The sequence below is a fragment of the Mirounga angustirostris genome, unplaced genomic scaffold (genome assembly GCF_029215605.1).
Source record: "Mirounga angustirostris isolate CCGP_5_RB_7025 unplaced genomic scaffold, mMirAng1.0.hap1 SCAF_13, whole genome shotgun sequence".
Taxonomy (NCBI): domain Eukaryota; kingdom Metazoa; phylum Chordata; class Mammalia; order Carnivora; family Phocidae; genus Mirounga; species Mirounga angustirostris.
Window position 1 is genome coordinate 94,668,130 of NW_026991721.1, and position 18,692 is coordinate 94,686,821.

General features: G+C 59.5%; 3 protein-coding genes across 5 annotated transcripts; 2 read left to right on the plus strand and 1 right to left on the minus strand.

Annotated features, from left to right (window-relative positions):
• Positions 1-28: 28 nt before the first annotated feature.
• On the plus strand, positions 29-9,564 carry MFRP (membrane frizzled-related protein). 3 transcript variants are annotated; one of them, XM_045894843.3, is made up of 13 exons: positions 29-4,832; positions 4,944-5,046; positions 5,151-5,264; positions 5,385-5,558; positions 5,688-5,901; positions 6,330-6,460; positions 6,588-6,740; positions 6,929-7,005; positions 7,372-7,520; positions 8,030-8,160; positions 8,307-8,438; positions 9,122-9,249; positions 9,340-9,564. In XM_045894843.3, the coding sequence occupies exons 1-13, from the start codon at positions 4,779-4,781 to the stop codon at positions 9,562-9,564; spliced, it is 1,785 nt and encodes a 594-aa protein (XP_045750799.1). In that variant the 5' UTR covers positions 29-4,778. The 3 variants fall into 3 exon arrangements, with proteins under 3 accessions (XP_045750799.1, XP_045750803.1, XP_045750801.1); XM_045894847.3 differs by lacking the exons at positions 9,122-9,249; positions 9,340-9,564 and adding an exon at positions 8,622-9,098; XM_045894845.3 differs by lacking the exons at positions 9,122-9,249; positions 9,340-9,564 and adding an exon at positions 8,622-9,098 and having other exon boundaries at positions 8,030-8,438.
• A 707-nt stretch (positions 9,565-10,271) lies between these two features.
• Positions 10,272-12,141, plus strand: C1QTNF5 (C1q and TNF related 5). The gene is made up of 3 exons (XM_045894848.3): positions 10,272-10,407; positions 10,704-10,960; positions 11,279-12,141. Exons 2-3 carry the CDS (start codon positions 10,747-10,749, stop codon positions 11,794-11,796), a joined length of 732 nt encoding a protein of 243 aa, XP_045750804.1. The 5' UTR covers positions 10,272-10,407; positions 10,704-10,746; the 3' UTR covers positions 11,797-12,141.
• A 1,670-nt stretch (positions 12,142-13,811) lies between these two features.
• RNF26 (ring finger protein 26) lies at positions 13,812-16,655 on the minus strand. The gene has a single exon (XM_045894850.3). It carries the CDS (start codon positions 16,048-16,050, stop codon positions 14,746-14,748), a length of 1,305 nt encoding a protein of 434 aa, XP_045750806.1. The 5' UTR covers positions 16,051-16,655; the 3' UTR covers positions 13,812-14,745.
• Positions 16,656-18,692: the final 2,037 nt, after the last annotated feature.

An 18,692-nucleotide genomic window follows, 5' to 3' on the forward strand; every position in this document is an offset into this window, starting at 1 on the left:
CAGCTGGACCGTGAATTTCAAGTTCTCGAACATGATGCCCACTGTTTAGTCTAAATTTTTCAACTCTACAAAACTGAACTAGCACACATTTTGAATGCTCGATTCATCTGGATTCACCAGTTAACAGGTTGCCACACTTGTCTCCAGATACTTGGGGGCAAAACACGTAGGGGTGAGGGGTCACTACCATCTCTAACTACTTCAGCATGCGTCTCCCACGTAAGCCCAACACCGTCTTCACCCGTAAGAAATGCGTAGCCAGCAGACACTTCTTTACGTGGACTCGCGGTTCCCGTGACACTTGGGTGCCCGTACAGACCTAGGACAAGCTCCGGCAGAGGCTGGCCATAACCAGGTTTGCTCTCGGAGTAGAGGGGCTGTACCAGGACATGGAGGAATCAAGACTTGGCCCTTGATAAACAGGAGACTTCAACTTGCCCTATTAATACCTAGAAAGAGCCGCTTTGATGTTAAAGGTCTTGTTCTCCAAAGTGCTTTTTCCAAGGTTTAAACAGACTTAACCCTTTAAAGAGATTGCCTCTGCGGCACTCAGGGACTTGTCTCCTTTGGTTTTATCTTCTAGCCCTTAGTACTGTTCAGACTTCCCCTTTCTGCCACTGATTTTATTTAAATATTTTTTAGTTTGTTCATCTGAGACAGCTAGCGAGTGAGAGCATGAGCAGCGGGGAGCGGCAGAGGGAGAGGGAGAAGCAGGTTTCCGGTGGAGCAGGGAGCCCGATGCGGGATTTGATCCCGGGACCCTGGGATCATGACCTGAGCCGAAGGCAGACGCTTAACCAACTGAGCCACCCAGGCGTCCCTCTGCCACTGATTTTAGAACTCTGGAAGCTGAAGCCTCCTCCAGTTGAACTTAGAGTATTCTATCGGGACTTTTCCTAGCTGCCTCCCTGCTCCAGACACTGGAAAATCAAGGCCTGTCTATTCCATCTTTGCTGAGACAGCAGTGCCTGCTATCAAACTCACATCATGGGATGAGACAGTGGTGGGAGCATTGCTTCTGGGCATTTCCCAGAAGTGGGGAAAACAGTGACTCAAACCCTAGGATTTCTCCCTGGCCTGCCCTGGAAGCAGCCTGACCCAGGGCAAGATTTTAAATGCAGATGATTTCCCCCCCCCCCCAAACCACAGGTCAACAGGATGGTCTTCAAAATGGAAACAGGCTTCTAGCAAAGTGGACGGGTGAGTCCCAAACCAGTGTAACTTGCCGCACCTCTCCCTCGACTAGTTTTTCACTGGATGTGGACACAGAGGTGGTTTCTGTTGTTTTCCACAGGGGAGCAGAGGACTACAGGTAATGCCCCGGGCAGGGCCTCCGCTTGCTCCACCCTTGCTCCCAGCTCTCCCTTCTGCACTTAACCTGTGGCGCTTTCTCATTCCCATGGCAACAGGTCCCAGCGCTACACAGATCCCAAACACAATCTGTCCCTGTGTTTCTTTATCCATCAGCTTTGCCTCCTAGCAACTGGGATTTCTGCCCCCATTCTTTGCTTGCATTCCAGCAGGCCTCCCCCTGGGGAGGAAGGGTGGCTCTCTCCCTGCAACTTCTCTTGTGTGACCTTGAGCAAGAACGTCCCTCTTTCTGGGCCTTGTGCCTCATCTGCGTTAAGGAGATTGGACCTTGAAGTTCTCAGCTCAAGTGTCTTCCTCCTAAGTCATTTCTCTAAATACATGCCTCAAAGTCCCAAGTCGGGGGGCCTTTCGTGCCTCTGGTCTGTTTTTGAGAGTTACTCTAAATTCTTTTTTAACGACCAGTGCTCAGAAAATACCTGTTCCTTTCTGCAGAGCTTTAGAGTCAGGACCATAGAGGTCACCTTGCCCACATTCTCATTTGGCCAGTGAGGACACAAGCGTTAGGGAAGGCTGGCTCAAGTCCACTGGTTTGTCAATGGCAGAGGCAGGACAGTTCTCTTTCCATCTGAGTACTCTGAGTACTTCGCCTTTTGGGTGAATAATTGACAGCTTTTTGCAGGGTTTTCTGCAGCAAATTTTCCAGCCTTGTGTCTGTTAGGAACTGAGCTGAACAGCAGGGTAGCAAGGAAACTCCCTGACTCCATCCATCCACACACACCCAAGAGCAAAACCAGCACGATCTTTCACAGACCTGGACCCGGCAGGGTCTGGGCCGAGCACCTCTGAGGGCCCCTGTCCTTCATTGCTCTAGAGGCCGAAACAAGCACCTGAGCGGGAGGCAGCAGAAAGAGACCAGCCTTTACAGTCCAAGCCAATTACTTAATCGCCCCAAGCTTCAGTTTCCCCCTCTGTAATCTGAGCATAACAATACCTACTCAGAGCTGTGTTGGGAACACACTAGGTATGCAAATGTCCATGTCCCACAAACACCCCCACGTTTGCAGGACTGCGCCATCAACATTCACGGTCCCTTAGGGGGTGATGCTCAGCCAACGTTTGGTTCCCCTAGCCTCTCAGGACGCTTGTGCCTTCTTTTCTCCTCCGAGCAACATATGATGAAGGCTCAGGAGTGCAAAGTATAGTGCTGCCCAAACCAGAGTTAGTGAAGTAGAGCCACAGAAGGGACGATCCAATCCAAGGGATGAGCATTTCTGATTGCCTGATATTTAGCTTGGCCTGCCTCTTAGAGATCACGGAAGGTGGTCTGGAAAGGAGCTGCAGTCTCCCAGGCTCCTAGAGACTAGGGGACATCCAGAAACCAGGGGATGAGGGTCAAGGCTAGGGGTGGCAGTGAACAAGGATAGGAGGAGGAGGACGACTGACAGATTTGGGTGGGGAAGAAGAGTTAGACCCTAATGCACACCTCCTGCGCCGGCCCTGGGAACAAGGAAAAAGAAGGCATTCTCGATGAGAGAACAAGCCTGGGCACTTGTCTTTAGCAGGAAGGACACAGCATGTTCCAGGGCCAGTGAAGAGGCTGGTCTGGCTGGAGTGGAAGTTTGAGCTAGAGAACTAGCAGGAGAGAAACCTAAGGAGCCGGGAGTCCCAGAATGTTCTAGCCAAGCTCAGGCTGGCCTCGCCCTTCCTGGTGACAGAAGAGCCAGAGAGTCAAGGAGAGAGAAGGCTGTGTGGGGTCAGCATGGGGGAGTTAGAGGGAGCCATGCCGAAGCCCAAGAGAGCTAGACACCGCTGGAGCGCCCTAGTTCCCCTTGCCCAGAGGATGGCCACGGACAACAGCAAGGCCAGAGAGAAGCTTCCAGCACAGCCTCTGGAAAACTGCTCTGTGCTCACAAATGAAAAGGCAAATAATGTTTTAGTGTCATTATGGAAATACTTTTGACCTCTCAAACCCTCTAAAAGCAGTCCCCATCCAAGGGTCTGGGGAAAAAGTCTTGCCCCCCATATACAAGCAGCCCAGGGCTCCCCAGGGGATGAATAGAGAAGAACCAGGGGGCGAAGGGTCTCCCCTGAGTATGAGGACAGTTGCGTGAGGACCACAGAATCTATCTCCTTTGTTTCTTCTCTCCCCTCTGGGTTCCTCACTTTGTCCCCCGCTCTTGCCAACAGGCCTCGGCCCCAGTGGAGGTTGAAAGAGGTGTGTCCTGCCAAGCACACACTTTGGATTTCCCTAGCCCTAGATTCCACTCTTGGCTCTGTATCGCACCAGCTGTGTGACCCTGGGGAAGCCTCGGTGCTGTCATTTGTGAGATGGTTATGCTCCCTCGTAGCGTGACCCAGGGAGGGAAACGACACGTAAGGCCTCTTGCCCAGGGCCTACTACGTAATGTTCTGCAAATGGTGGCCACGAAGATGATGCTGCCTCCCTCGTCCTGCCCTGCCTGACTCGGCCCGAGCATGGCTAACACAAGACAGGTTAACAAGCCCTTTGCTTTCTCCCTGAGGACAGCTGGGCCAGGCCGGATTTTTCCAAGAGACTGTCGTCACGGAGGAAGAGGCATGAAGTGGTCTAGTTTGCAGAGTGTGGGTTTTCTATCCTGCGGCAGATGGTACCAACTGCCAGGCTCCGCAGCCCAGTGGAGGGCCTGCCCAGGCCGACCCTGTCCAAGGACTCGGCCCCTCTTCCTCCTTCTGCTCTGCCCTTCCTCCGCAGGCCGGCAGGCCCCGGGCAGAGACAGCCCGCCCCTCCCGCTCCCCTAGTCACACCAGCACAGACAGAAGCAGTGCGAATGTACCATGTGCTTCCTGGACTGGCTTAGCTCCGGGTCCTGGCCACACAGGTGCTCTCACAGGGGCCTCGCAAAGACCCGGGCTTGGCTAACGCCCCAGGCCCCGGATGGGAGAACAGCTGCTTTTGTCCAGACCCCTCAGGGCTCCTAGGCCTAAAGCTGCCAAACCCTCACACCCAGCTTCCAAGGCCTTGGACATGCCTGCCATGGTCCTCCTTCCCTCCCAGCCCCCCTTAGGGACTCACTCAGTACTTGGGGTGAGGTGCGGAAAGGGGGTGTCCAGCTCCCCTGGTCACACACCCACCCACCCCACGAGTGCCTAGTTTCCTCTGCGTGGTGTTCTCAACCATGGCCTGTGCCTTTAAGGACTGCTGCCCTGAGCCAAGCCCTTGACCTTAGCATCCTCAGCTGAGTTGGATTAAGGGACCATTTCATGCCTTTGCGAATTCCTTCTGGCTGCCTCCTTCTCCAGCACAGGGAGCAGCCAGTAGCCTGGACCAGTTGGCCAAGGGCAGTCTGAGAGTCGGTCTAGTCTGGCAACCCCTTCTCAAAGGGGACAGAGGCTACCCCTTTGATAGGCAGTTTGGGATCAGGGAGTGGGCCCTTGGCGGTCTTGGGTGACCACAAGGACTCCCAGAAAGCCATGCAGAGCCTCGAGCCATGAAGGAACGCTCAGATACCATCCTGTGCATGGAGGCGACAGAACTGAGCAAGGTAAGGGTCACAGAGGACCGCTCTCCCTGCCTAGAGCCGGCCGTGCCCGGGGCACATGCGAGCCAGACAGCGTGGCCGCTGGCCCTCAGCCCCCCAGTCTTTCCCTTTCAGACTGAGTTCTGCAATCCTGCCTTTGAGCCTGAATCGGGGTCACCGTGCCCTCCAGCGGCTTCTCGGGAGGACGCCGGCCGCAGCATCCCGGCTCCCTGGCACGGTAACCGTCTCAGGGAGTGGCCCGCGTTGGGGGCCGGGGTGGGGGGGACAGAGAGGCCCCCGAGCGAGAACAGAGCTCTCACCAGCCCACCCGCCCACCTGCAGGTCGGCGCCCCCGAGGGCTGCAGCCCGACTGCCGCTTCTCCTGGCTGTGCGTCCTCCTGCTGGCCGGTGTGTTGGTCCTGCTGCTCGGGCTTCTGGCGGCCATCATTCTAGCCCGTGAGCAACAGGCCCGCTTGGGAGAAGGGCTTCTGAATGACATACCATGAACCATTGTATCCATCACCCCTGGGGAACCGACTCCTCTGAATCCCACTCCCCCATCTTCTCCCCCTCCAGAGTTGCCGGCTACACCACTGTCTGGGGCCTCCTATCAGCCACTGCCTGCCCAAGGCCTGACCCCCAGTGGGACCACCACCCCCACCACCCCCTCCACCACCACCACCTCTCCGGCATCTGGGAACCCAAAAGGACAGCTGGAGGAGGCAGGCATGAGCCCCTCACCCCAGCCCAGTGAGTACTCAGGGCAGATCTTCCTGGAGAAGAGCCCAAGATGGCGGCGGGGGGGGCAGGAAGGGGAGCCTTGGAAATAAAAGGGTTTCTCTCCTTTTGACCTCGGAACTCTAACCTTCATCTCTGCAGCCTGTGGGGGCCTCCTTCCTGGCCCAAGGGGCTTCTTCAGCAGCCCCAACTACCCAGACCCATACCCACCCAATGCCCACTGCGTGTGGCACATCCAGGTGGCCGCAGACCATGCAATACAGCTCAAGATCGAAGCGCTCAGCATGGAGAGCGTGGCCTCCTGTCTTTTCGATCGCTTGGAAATCTCCCCTGAGCCTGAAGGCCCCCTCCTCAGGTGGGTCCCCCTGCCCCCAGGAGATCTCACCCCTGCCCTGCACCACTGTCTAGAGGACAGAACCGGGGAGCGGCAGTGGGAAAGGCTGGGCTGTGAAGAAACTGAGAAACCTGACCTCAGGGGCCCAGCTCTGCCACCAGCCTGCTGTGTGACCTTGGGAAGGTCACCGCCCCTCTCTGTCCGATGGAGCCCCCACCTCTGTTGCCCAAGAAGAAATGCCCACAAGGACGGATGGTTGGTCAGACGGACGGATGGACGGACGTGCCAGTCAGGAAAGTCAGAGCTCCCTGGGAAATGAAAGGACCCTTTTTGACCCCATCCTCCCCAGGTCAGGGCTTGAGGCAAGAGGACCGCAGGGCCCGGGCAGCCTCCACTCCGGCTGGCCCTGAGCTCTGAGCCTCCATCACCCCCAACCTGGCCCCTTGCAGAGTGTGTGGGAGGGCGCCTCCCCCCACACTCAACACCAACGCCAGCCGCCTCCGGGTGGCATTCGTCTCTGACAGCAGCGTGCAAGGATTTGGTTTCCACGCCTGGTACCAGGCTGTGACCCCTGGGAACGGTGAGCGTCTTCCCACCCCACCTCTGGCCACCTCCCAAGCGCCCACTTCCTTCCCCTCCAGACACCCCCGCCCCCGAGAAAGGGGTGGAGCCTCCGGGAGGTTCTGAATCCCGTCGCCCCTCCGCAGGGAGCTGTGCTCTCGCCGAGTTCCCCTGCGACCAGCTCGTCTGCCTGCTGCCTGACTCCGTATGTGATGGCTTTGCTGACTGTGCTGATGGCAGCGACGAGACCAGCTGCAGTGCCAAGTTCCTGGGTGCGGGCCCCGCCGGGCACAGCGCGGGTACTGTCTTCGCGCTCCCGACCCGGGTCCGGCCAGGGCTCCCCAGCTCTGGCCCAGCCCCAAACTTGCCCGGATATTCTCCTGGCCCAGAACTTGCTTCCTCATGGGCCTGGCCCAAACTCTCCCCTGCAGTCTGGGGCGAAGGCACAGACCCTGGCAAACTCCTGGGCCCCTCCTCCTCTCTGCAGGGTGCGGGGGGAATCTGACTGGGCTCCAGGGCACTTTCTCTGCCCCCAGCGACCCGCAGAGGTACCCTCACCACCAGGTAAGCCGGGGCGCCACGGGGAGGGCAGTGGGGCACGTGCGGACACACACCTGCACACCCGCGTTAGTGTGACCGGGAACCGCGTGGGAGATGCCGCCTGGTTCTTGGGAAGGTCAGAGCTCCAACAGGCAGTGAGGGAACAGCACTGAGTGCTTACCCGACGTTCCCGTGCTGGGTAAACTTGTGTCTGAGAGCAGACAAGTTCAAAGGCCCTTCCACCACCGATGCGGACAGCTCCGTGGGCCGCCCCCACCCACACCCTGCCCGGCCTGCAGCAGGGAGAAAGCCCTTCTGCAGCCCTGCCTGGATGCGCAGAGCGGGACAGGAGAAGGAACCCTGACCGACTCCACCCGTGCCCTCCCCCAGCTCTGCACCTGGCACATCTCGGTGCCTGCAGGACACGGCCTAGAACTGCGGTTCCACAACTTCAGCCTGGAAGCTCAGGACGAGTGCAGGCTGGACTATGTGGCGGTGTATGAGACCAGCAACGCAGGGGCCCTCGGCCTCCTGGGCAGGTAGCCGCTGAGCAGGAGCCCCGGAGAAACTCCATCCTCCGCGTCTGATGGTCAAGGCCTCCCGCAGATTCACCCTGCCCTCTCCCCGGCTTCCAGTTCCTTCTGCTCTAAGCCAGGGGTCTCTTCACCGTCACCCTAGGAAGAGGCTTGTCCTTCCTCAGCCCAAAGCCTTTGTTCGGCATTGCCCCTGTGCAGAAGGCCATTTCCCTGTACCCTCCCTGCCTGGTTCTCCTGCCCCGTGGGGCCCACTCCTACTTCCCCTCAAACCCTCACTGGTGTTTCCCATCTCCGACTGGCTCAAGTTCAAGCAGTTTGCTTAATTCTTTGCCTACTGAATATGTGTGTCTTCCTCCCAGGCCCTAAGTGCCATGAGTCAGCGGCCATGTGTCCCACCCACTCTGGCACGGCCCAGAACAGCAGCTCAGAGGGAGGCCTGCGGGAACACCCCCGGGTGGGGGTGGGGGGAGGCCAAGGGCCCCCTGCCCAGGTCTGCTCTCTGCCTCCCGCAGGTTCTGTGGAGCAGAGCCACCACCTCGCCTCATCTCCTCGCACCAGCAGCTGGTGGTGCTCTTTAGGACAGACCATGGCTTCAGCACCGGGGGCTTCTCTGCCACCTACCGGGCCCTCAATGCCACAGAGAGTAGGTGGCCCTGGGTGAGCGGGTGTGGCTGCGGAGGCGCCTCCAGGAGGACGAGGAAGGGCTCTGGACCCCGCTCAGGGCACCGCAAAGGCAGTGTGGGGGCACAGGCCTGCCCCAGGGCACCGCCATGCCCCCTATGCCTACAGATCCCTGTGGGCCCGGAGAGTTCTCCTGCCGTGACGGAGGCTGTAAGAGCGTGCAGTGGACGTGTGACACGTGGAGTCGCTGCCTGGACAGCGGCGATGACGGCTGCAGCAGCCCCTTGCTCCCGCCCCCAGGTGAGAAGCCCGCCCCACAGCCCTGGCGGGGAGGGAGGCTGGAGCAGGCTGGGCGCATTCATAGAAACCCCACTGGCACACTTCATGACAGCCCACCGCTGTCCTCCCCGATGGGGGGGCTCCGCAGAGTCCGGGAGGGATTCTCACCCGGTGGTGACAATGGTACTTAACGTCACCCCCAAGGCAAGTGGGCATCTGGGAGTTGACGGTTGGGGCTCCATGAACCGGCCCAGCCTTGTCACGCAGAGAGCCCCTCTACACAGCCCACCTCGGAGAAGAAGGTGAGGGCCGCCCGGCGGGCTCAGTCCGTAGAGCATGCGCCTCTTGATCTTGGGGTCGTGAGTTCAAGCCCATGTTGGGTGTGGAGCCTACTTAAAAAAAAAAAAGGTGATGATGAGAGTGAGAGCAGGGGCTTTCCTTCCAGATGCCCAGCGGGCCCTGCCAATGTCCGTGCCCCGTGCCCCCGAGATCAGAGAGACACCTGCATCATGCCCAGGGCTGGTGAAGGATGTTTGGGCAGGCTCTTGTGGATAATGGGCTCCTGTGATGTGTGCAAAGCATCTCCCCATATTATCTCCTTTGACTCCCACAACAACCCCCAAACGACCCAGAGAGAGCGGTTGGGTGACTTGCCCCAGGTCACCAGCCCGTGTACCCCCCCCCCAGTAATTCTCCCCTTACAGAGCTGGCTTGCGAGCCCGTCCAGGTGGAGATGTGCATCGGTCTGAGCTACAACGCCACGGCCTTCCCAAACGTCTGGGTGGGCATAGCCACCCAGGAGGAGGTGATGGAGATCCTCAGAGGTTACAAGGTGCTCTAGGCAGAGATTAGGAGGGACCCACAGGAAGGGGAGGGAGCCTCGGGAATGGGGTGCCTGAGGGCTGATCTCCTCCTTCCACAGAGCCTGACAAGTCTGCCCTGCTACCAGAGTTTCCGGAGGCTCCTCTGCGGCCTGCTTGTGCCCCGCTGCACCCCCATAGGCAGTGTCCTTCCCCCCTGCCGCTCTGTCTGCCAGGAGGCTGAGCACCAGTGCCAGTCTGGCCTGGCTCTACTGGGTACCCCCTGGCCTTTCAACTGCAACAGGCTACCTGAGGCGGCTGGCCTGGAGGCTTGTGCCCAGCCCTGACCCTGAGGCAGGCCCGTGCCCCTCTGCCTGCCCATCCTCCTTTGCCGAGCAGGGCGGGCAGGCAGGGGACAAAGGAAGGAGGACCAGCATGGGACTCTGCCCATCCCGTCTGGAGCCTCCCAGGGAAGGAAAAGAGAAGTCCTCGGCAGGGCTAATGGAAGCTTCCCTGTCCCTTTACTTGCCCCAACTCCACACGGTGCCATTGCCCGTGAGGACTGCTTCCCACCCGAGCCTCTGACCCCAATTTCCAATCTCCTGCCTTCCCCTCTGGGGAGACCTACTTTTTCAGGTTCTCCACCACCTGCCTTCTGACTCTTTCACTCATTCAACAAAAATGTATTGAGTGCCTAGTAATGTGGCAGGCGCTGTTCTGAGGCCTGGGGTCCAGTTGTCCAACTGCCTCTAGAACTCTCCCCCTCCGTTCTCAGCTTCTATTTCCCTTGGACTCGTCTTGTCCTTGGTCTGTGTCAGGGCACCATCTCTCCTTCCCGGCTCCTTGGAGCAGTGGGTGCCCCGAGTGTCTGTCTCGCACAGCTCTGCCTCCCTGTGCCCAGCTAAGACTCCCTCCCCCTCCTTTCTCCCCCAAACCTTGGCCCGTGGCCGGGCGACACCACGAGTTATTTCCCTGCTATTTCCCGGCCGGGAGCTCTTGGCCCCTGAACAACTGGTTTCCTCTTGGAGTCTGGGAGGAGCAGACCGGAGCCGGCAGGGAGTGCACCCGAACCAGGGGGCCGCCGAGGGCAGGGGACGCCTCGCAGGGGAGACGCGCAGGGGCGGGGCAGAGGTCAGCTGGAGGGTCTGGAGTAGCGAGCGCCCCACGGAGGCCCCAGGAGACGGGAGGGGGTGAGTGTGGCGGAGCGTGGGAGGGAGGTGGGAGCGGGAGGGGCTGGGGGAAAGTTGGAGCGGGCGGGGCACTGGGAGGGGTGGGGGGAACGGCCAGCCTCTCCTGTCCCCCGCCACTCCCCGGCGCCCACCGGGTCCCTGGCTCTGGGGGCGCCCCCCCTTCATCCCCCCCCCCCGCAGCCGCTCAGTCTCAGGCCTGTGGCAGTGGGGTGGGGACCCACCCGGCCGCGCCGGGGCGGGGAGCGAGGCCGGTGCCGGGATTCTGGGTCCCGACTCCCGTCCCGCCTGGCCCGCAGACTGCGAGAGGACCCCGGCGGCCGGAGCCCCCGTGCCAGCGCCATGAGACCGCTCGTCGCCCTGCTGCTCCTGGGCCTGGCGGCCGGCTCGCCCCCGCTGGACGACAACAAGATCCCCAGCCTGTGCCCGGGGCACCCCGGCCTTCCCGGCACGCCGGGCCACCACGGCAGCCAGGGCCTGCCCGGCCGCGACGGCCGCGACGGCCGCGACGGCGCGCCCGGGGTTCCGGGAGAGAAAGGCGAGGGCGGGAGTCCGGGTAAGAAGGCGGCGGGGTCGCCGTCCACGGGGCCGTCCGCGCCGGCCGGGCCGAGGGCCGGGGCTCGGGGTCCCGCCAGGGGGCGCCGCCGGGCTCCGGGAGCGGGGCGCTGGGAGGGTGACGCAGCGCGCGGCGGCCGCGGCTCCGGGGACCGTCTACTGCGGGCGGCGGGGCCCGGGGGGGCGGGTGGCGAGCGGCAGGGCGGCCCTCGCCCAGGAAGCGGCGGCCGGGAGCCCCAGACAGGGTGGGGAGGGTGCTGAGCGGCGCCCCCGGCCGCCGCCGCCACTCTGGCCCTAACCGCGCCCCGCACCCCCGCAGGGCTGCCGGGGCCCCGGGGGGAGCCCGGGCCACGAGGAGAGACGGGACCCGTGGGAGCCACCGGGCCTGCGGGCGAGTGCTCGGTGCCTCCGCGCTCCGCCTTCAGCGCCAAGCGCTCCGAGAGCCGAGTGCCTCCGCCGTCCGACGCGCCCCTACCCTTCGACCGCGTGCTGGTCAACGAGCAGGGACATTACGACGCCACCACCGGCAAGTTCACCTGCCGGGTGCCCGGGGTCTACTACTTCGCGGTCCACGCCACCGTCTACCGGGCTAGCCTGCAGTTCGATCTGGTCAAGAATGGCGAGTCCATCGCCTCTTTCTTCCAGTTTTTTGGGGGGTGGCCCAAACCAGCCTCGCTCTCCGGGGGCGCCATGGTGAGGCTGGAGCCAGAGGACCAGGTGTGGGTGCAGGTGGGCGTGGGCGATTACGTTGGCATCTATGCCAGCATCAAGACAGACAGCACCTTCTCGGGATTTCTGGTGTATTCTGACTGGCACAACTCCCCTGTCTTTGCTTGATGCCCACTGGAAAGTGAGCGGTGTGACACTCACAGCCACATCGTCCCGGGAGGGCTGGCCCCCCCTTGGGATCTTGTGAACCACTCCAGTCCTGCTGCTGGCAGAGAATGGGGACAGAGGCTGTCTGAGATCAGGGCTGGCAGTGAGGGGCAGTGGCTGGATTTCTGCCCAAAACCAAAGGAGCGCTCTGTGCTGGCAGGTGTGGGTCCCCAGTTGCTCTGGCCCAGGATCCCAGAGGGGGGGTGCCCTCTTCCTGGTGTTCTGCTTCTCTGGGTCCTCCCTTGTCCCTCCTATTCCTGGGCCCTTTTCTCAGAGATTATTCAATTAAAAAAAAAAAAAAAAGTCCTACTGGCTCAGTTCAGCCTTTCTTCTTTAGCGGTGGGGATGCCCTGATGGTGCGGATGGGGGCGGGGAGAGGGAACAATGGGGAAGATGGGCAGGGTGGTGCTCAGGCAGAAGGAAGGGCTCTTGGGCTGGATGAGCCCTGGGGCAGGAGATCGAGGAAGCAGGCCCCAGGGAATGAGAAGCCGCTCCGTAGAGCTAGCTGTCCCCTGAGTTGTGTTGGATGTGGACAGGAGCGCTTGGCTGAGGAGGGTGCCCTTCTGGCATGGGGCTCTGGCCACCTTTTTCTGACTCAAAGATGTCATATGAACTGGGCGGGGGCTACCCTCACCACACACACCCCTACCCTGATCCACAGTAAGGGTCCCCGGGTTTGCATCTGTGACTGCTCTGGCTGCTTGTCCAGTCTCTAGGTGACTGGAAAGCTATTTCTCTGTCCCCCACGCCAGGGAAGTGGTGTGTTCCGGGGTGGCTAGAGATAAGTCGTTTCTGAGCTGACCACAAGGGGGCGTCCCAACTCCAGAATGCAGCAAAGATCCTGGAGAGCTTGAGCTCGCGACTGTTAGGGTAGTTAGGGGGAGGACGGTTATTGAGGTCGGCTAATGTAATTCCAGATGGGGGTGCAGGAAAAGGGGTTCCTTTGCTCCCAGCTCAGGAAGTTTATCCTCTCTCATAAAATGTTTATCCTCACATTAAACAGAGACTGGAAGGAGCCAAGCCTCCCCTTGCTCAGCTCCCTCTCTAGGGTTGGGGGGAGGGGAGAAAAGCCCTCCCCAGGCCTCCCAACTCCAAGATGGATGTGGTGAACTCCCCCCACCGTGCTGGGCATAGCCTGGGTGGGCCGCGCCACTAAGTCTGAGGCTAGCCACAAAGCCCCTTCAAGGTTCCCCTCCTCTGACCTTCAGAAGCCAGCCCCAGCCCCACCCCCACCCCAATGACTAACAAACCAGGGCTTGCCAGACCCACAATCAGTTCAGCCTCTCAACCCCCAGAGAATGTGAGGGGCCTCTTCTCAGTTTCTTTCCGACCTACCCTTCCTCCCCCCACCCCCAACCGCCCCACAGCTTCCAGAAGGCTGCCCCTGGCATTATGCTCCTAGATTTAACATACAATTATGTGGGAACGTCCCCCCTCCCTCTTGCTGGGCCTATGAGGGCAGATATGAGGGTGGGGACTGGGATCGGGTCTTGGGCTTCAGCTCCCAGCTCTCCGCCAGGAGGCCTCACGGCCCCACTCCAGCCCAAGCGACACAAAGACAAGCACCAGGCTCCTCCAGGGATCAGACGGTAGACTGGACACTGGACTCCAGGCAGCAAGAACCCCAAATTCCCTCTTGGGAAGGGCAGCACTGAGAAGCTGGGAAGCTGACTCAAGGGATGAGAACGGTCACACTCCTCTCTACTAGGGCTTCATTCTGACAAAAGTAGGAAAGATAGGGAGGGCTTTCCAAAAGCCAGGTGTATGAGGGCACCAATTGGACGGGGCGAAAGCTAATCCAGCCACACCTGGCACGGGCTGTCCCCAAGGCACAGTCCTCACATCCTATCTTATCTCCTCCCCCACCAGGTCCCCCACAGACCACAGTAACTCCAGCAGGACTGAAGGACCCTGCTGCAGCATCAGTTTCCCTGACCAACTGCTCACCCCTGTAAGGATGCACACCGAGGCTGTCAGAGCTGTCAACAGAAATTTATTCACCAGAAACTGGGCCGGCAGACCCATCTGGGCCAGAGAGACCCATCAGGGAGCTGCATACTCCTAGGCTGGCCCCTTCCGTATTTGGACCCTAGTGAAATGTGCACAGTCTGCCCTCCCCAATGCCAGGGAGAGACAAACAGAAGGGAAATGCCACTGTTCTCTGTGATGTGGGGAGTGAAAGGGGTAGGAGTAGAAATCTGGTTATCCCTCCTGAGGCTCCCAATGGAGCTGGGGTGCCAGAGGGTAATATGGTCCCGAAGCCAGGTGCAGACACCCACCCCCCCAAGGGGTAAACTCTTGATCCTCGCTGTTGGATCAGGTTGGGAGGAAGCCTCAGAAGATCAAGACAGGCAGAAGTGGTAACTCGAAGGGCACCTGAGAGCTACTATCCCCAAGGCCTACCAGCGCACAGGTGCTCTGGCTGAAAGCAAAGGTTCAAGTTCGTTCCAAGGCCCTTGAGTTACCAAAACATCCAAACGACAGTGATGTGTGGTGGCTGCAGAAGCTGGGGAGGAAACGGGGAGGGGCCGGGGAGAGGACCTGCAAGTCCCCAACAGAAAAACCAGAAGGAGAGGGGGAGCCCCAGAGGTTGGCATCTGGATGGGCCCTGGCGAGCTGGAGGGGAGTCCACAGCAGTCTCAGGGCCTTGCATAGTGACACACTCACCACCTCTGGCATCACACAGGGACGCACTGGGTAAGGAAGAGCTGTTACCCTGCCCCACCCAGCTCACAGTCTTCCAGAGTTATCCTGTCTCAGCGTCCGGGGCGTATGGCTGGGAGGCTCGGCGTGACGGCCACGGGGGCGGGAGGGGCTTCAGGCCAGGAACCGAGAGGTCAGGTGTTAAAGCTGTCCTAGCGCAGGTGGCCTCATGGAGCACGGAACGGTGGGCAGGCGGGCAAGGAGTCTTCAGAGGTAGACGTTGAGGGTCTGCAGAATGCCCCGGCGGCAGAGCGGGCAGTTGCGGTGGTGGACGGGGTGGCGCATGAGGATTTCGGTGCAAGCCTGGCACAGACAGAGGTGCCGACAGGGCAGAAGCAGCACCGTCTTGCTCTGGTCCTGGCAGATGACACACTTCTTCCGCTCCTCTTGCTCCTTGAGCAACTTCCAGGGGTCTTGCCCAGCTACAGACTCCTCCTCATTGAGCCTCTCCCGGCCGCGGGCAGGTGTTCCTCTGGCCGTCCTGACCTCTTCCTCCTCTTCGGCCTCCGATCTGGGCCCTGCTTCGGGGAGAGTGTCCTGTCGCCAGGTCCTGGCTGCAGGCACCCTCCTAGGGCCGCCCTGAGGGGCCCCAGGAGCCCCTCCCCGGTTCGGCCAGGTGGCCAGCTGCAGGCTGCGGCTCCAGACCTGGCGCCAGGCCTCCAAGTCCAGGGCTAGGCGAGACAGCCGCACAACATCCTCTCGGAGCCGGTGGTAGGACGGCCGGGCACAGAGCTGACTGAGCGCCCGGGTGGCCAGTCTCAGGGTGAGGTCCGGGTGCAGGACGGTCACCATCACTGCCAGCACGCAAACCAGCAGCACCAGGCCGGTGGCGTTGACAAGCACGAAGCTGGCCAGGAGGCGGGCAGCTGACGCTAGGAGCTCCAGTGCTAGCTGGCAGGGGGTCCAGAGGAGGATGGCCATGGCCACGGCACTGCTGGAAATGTGGGCTAGGAAGGCAGCTGCAACGTCCGTCAGCCTCCACAGCGGCCCCATCACCGCGTCCCACAGGGCCAGCATCAGGGAGAAAAGGTTCTGAGTGCCGATGAGGCAGATGTTGACCAGGCTGTTGATCACGTAGGCCACCAGGCTCATGGCAATGGCACAGATGTCACAGGCCTGGCGCAGCAAAGCATGGCCACTGGAGACCACATTGAGGACACCCCGGTGCAGGATCTCCCGGCCCCTCAGTGCCCCGTGAGAGGCCAGGTGCCCCAGGAGCTTCAAGCTCTCCAGGCCAGAGCAGTAGCTGTACAGCAAGGTACACAAGGCCTGCAAGCCCCCGAAGGTGAACCGGACCAAGGCTTCCATCAAGGCCAGCAAAGAAAGCAGGACTCCGCGGCCCAAGTGCAAAAGACTAGTCAGTACCGTGTGTGGCAGGTTGTAGATGAAGGCCAGGAGCCAGGCCAGGGAAGCCAGGAGGGAGGACACCAGCAGGAAGTTGAGGTCCAACACCAAGGTCAGCAGGTCCAGCACAAGGCCCACCCCATTCACTACCATGTACACAGCCTCCATGATAGGGCTGTGGAGGTTAATCCAAAAGGAAGTCTGGCTCTAGGCTAAGGGGGGGTGTCAAGGCTGATACTATCTGGGGACGTCAGGGATTAATGTGGAAGGGAAGTGAGCAGTCTCCAAGCCAGGGAGAACCAAGAATCTGAGGAAGAAGTGGGTTAGAGCGAGGTGGAGTCTCAGTGGAGAGAAAGGGGGCCAGGCGCCAGTCCCGGAGTCCCGGTTTTGAAGGCGGGCTGTCTGGGAGGGAAGAGGCCAAACATCTCTAAAGTGGAGGTGAGCCCGGGCTGGAGGAGAGAGCTCAGCTTTGGAGGCCTGGTGGTGGCGAACCACGGCCGGGCAGTGGGTCGGACCGAGAGGAGGCCGGGAACGGATGGTTTCGGGCTGGGGCCGGGGCGGGGGCGGCGCAGGCTGGGCGCGGGCTCGCGGTCCAGCTACGCAGGTACCCCTGTCCCCGCCCGGCCCCCGTCCTCTGGGCTCGCGGCGCTTTGCGTCCAAAGGGGTAGTGGGAAAGGGAGTCAGCCTCAGCAAACCCCAAACGCGGCCTCTACTCCGCTGGGCGCCGCCATCTTGCGTGCGAAGGGGTGGGGCAGAAAGCGTGACAAGGAGGGCGGGACAAGGAACTCCTGCCAATCGTTGAGAAGCAACCCGAGGAAACATCGAGCACTCATTGGTCCGTTTGAACAGCGCCCAAACGTATTTACTCTCCAAGGGGAAGGGCGGGAACAGATTGAAGTCCCGCCCCCTTGAGGCGGTGATTGGTCAATTGACGGGCAGAAGCGGATTAAGCCTTCCTCCTAGCCTCGCCCCCAAACGGAGCAGGATTTTGGACGGGGCCAAATACCGGTGCTGTTCTTCGTCCTGGCCACCCCCCCTCCCCCCCACCGTCGTGAACTTTTTAGGCGAGAGTTGAAGGTTACTACCTCTGAGCTGGGCTCCGGGATTGCACCGCTACCACACCCTCCTCAGACTCGCTGCCTCGTCCTCCTCCATTCATTCATTCATTCATTCAGTCTATCATTTATTGAGCTCCTGCAAACACACTGGGGATACAAAAAATGTTTAAGAGGGTGTGCCTGCTCTCAAGCCGGTCACAAGGGGAAACCTATTGTTACAGGGGATTCCCAAGCTGCTATTCCAAACTGTTTCCTCCAGCGTTATCAGCTTTTCTCCGCATCTTCAGGAGATTATCTCATTGTCTTTATGACAAGGAGGCCACAGACCAGAAATAGCTCACAGTCCTTCACTAGTCCCTGTTCAATTGTTTACTTAAACATTCTAGTTAGATATCTACCCCTGGGCGGCTCTAGGTTCCTCAATAAGTTATCCTTTCCTTTAATATTCAAAATATATTTGAGACACCATCCCAAATCTGTTGGGAAACCTGGTGTTCTCTACTAACGCCAAGATACTTACTTGAGGGTCTCATCCTTCCCCTGGTCACCATTGCTTTAATTTCCTGCTTGTTTGAACGCTTCATCTCCATCCTGGCCTGGACTCCTAAAAGTGTTTGTCCCCCTTCACCGCCCCAACCCCAAACGCTACCTGAGTCCCTCACCCCCCAAGGCCCCACTGGTAGGAAGCTGAGTTATGCAGCAAGCCTTAACTGAGATGTGTCGGTCGCACCAGGGGTGACAGCACAGTGCAGAGCAAGGGCTGCAGTTTCTAAAATTCCACTGGTTTTGCGCTAGCCTCTCTCACACCTGTCGGGCCCCAACTTTATGTTTTCTCTGGGGACACGTGTTTTCCCTTCCTCTTCTTCCTCTTCCTCTTGGGATTTCTTCTCCCTTTCTTTAGCCATCAGACTACAACTTCCTATTTTGTTATTTGATTTTACAGCAGAGTCTGTCTCTACCCCCAACCCAGGCTAAGCTCTAACCACAAAATGCTAATCTCTCTAAACAAGGGAGAATAATGTAAGGATTTGTTTTAGCCTCCTGCTCAGAGCATGGTCTGTTGTGGTTATTGCTGCTGATGCTTTTATTGTCCAACTCTGCCTTTTCCCCCAATTTCAAATCTTGGCAAATACACCCACCTCCCCTTCAAGATATTTGATCTCCCCACCTGTAACCTGTCCTCTTCAGAAATGTTAGCTGTTCAGTGAACACCTCCTGTGTTCCTAGTCTATCTTCCCGCAGCACTTGATACCATTGGCCACTTCCTCCACCCTGGGCCCCTGGACATTACCCTCTCCTGTATTCTTTCATGGCTCCCTCTCCTTCCTACATGATGATTTCCAAATCTGTGCCTTCAGCCTGAATCTCTTTTGCAAAGTTTAGGTTGCAGCCGCTACCTGGACATAGACAGCGCCTGGATATTGCACTGGTGCTTCAGACTCAACATGTCCAGGGGCACCTGGGTGGCCCAGTCCGTTAAATGTCCGCCTTTGGCTTGGATCGTGATCCCAGGGTTCTGGGATTGAGCCCCTCATCAGGCTCCTTGCTCAGCGGGGAGTCTGCTTCTCCCTTGCCCTCTGCCTGCTGCTCCCCCTGCTTGTGTTCTTCTCTCTGTCAAATAAACAAATAAAATTCTTTTAAAAAAAATTTTTTTAATTTAACAAATAAACTCAACATGTCCAAAACCAAACTCAGCAAACTTGCTGTGCCTACACGGTGTGCAATTAACCAGCCAGCTTTCCACAGCAAGAA

Excerpts from the sequence above, each read along its gene's own strand:
- MFRP (XM_045894843.3), top strand. The coding sequence starts at position 4,779 with ATGAAGGAACGCTCAGATACCATCCTGTGCATGGAGGCGACAGAACTG. Across the intron at positions 4,833-4,943 it reads AGGCGACAGAACTGAGCAAG|ACTGAGTTCTGCAATCCTGC; the intron begins GTAAGGGTCACA and ends TTTCCCTTTCAG. Across the intron at positions 5,559-5,687 it reads GAGCCCCTCACCCCAGCCCA|CCTGTGGGGGCCTCCTTCCT; the intron begins GTGAGTACTCAG and ends TCATCTCTGCAG.
- C1QTNF5 (XM_045894848.3), top strand. The coding sequence starts at position 10,747 with ATGAGACCGCTCGTCGCCCTGCTGCTCCTGGGCCTGGCGGCCGGCTCG. Across the intron at positions 10,961-11,278 it reads AGGCGAGGGCGGGAGTCCGG|GGCTGCCGGGGCCCCGGGGG; the intron begins GTAAGAAGGCGG and ends GCACCCCCGCAG.
- RNF26 (XM_045894850.3), bottom strand. The coding sequence starts at position 16,050 with ATGGAGGCTGTGTACATGGTAGTGAATGGGGTGGGCCTTGTGCTGGAC.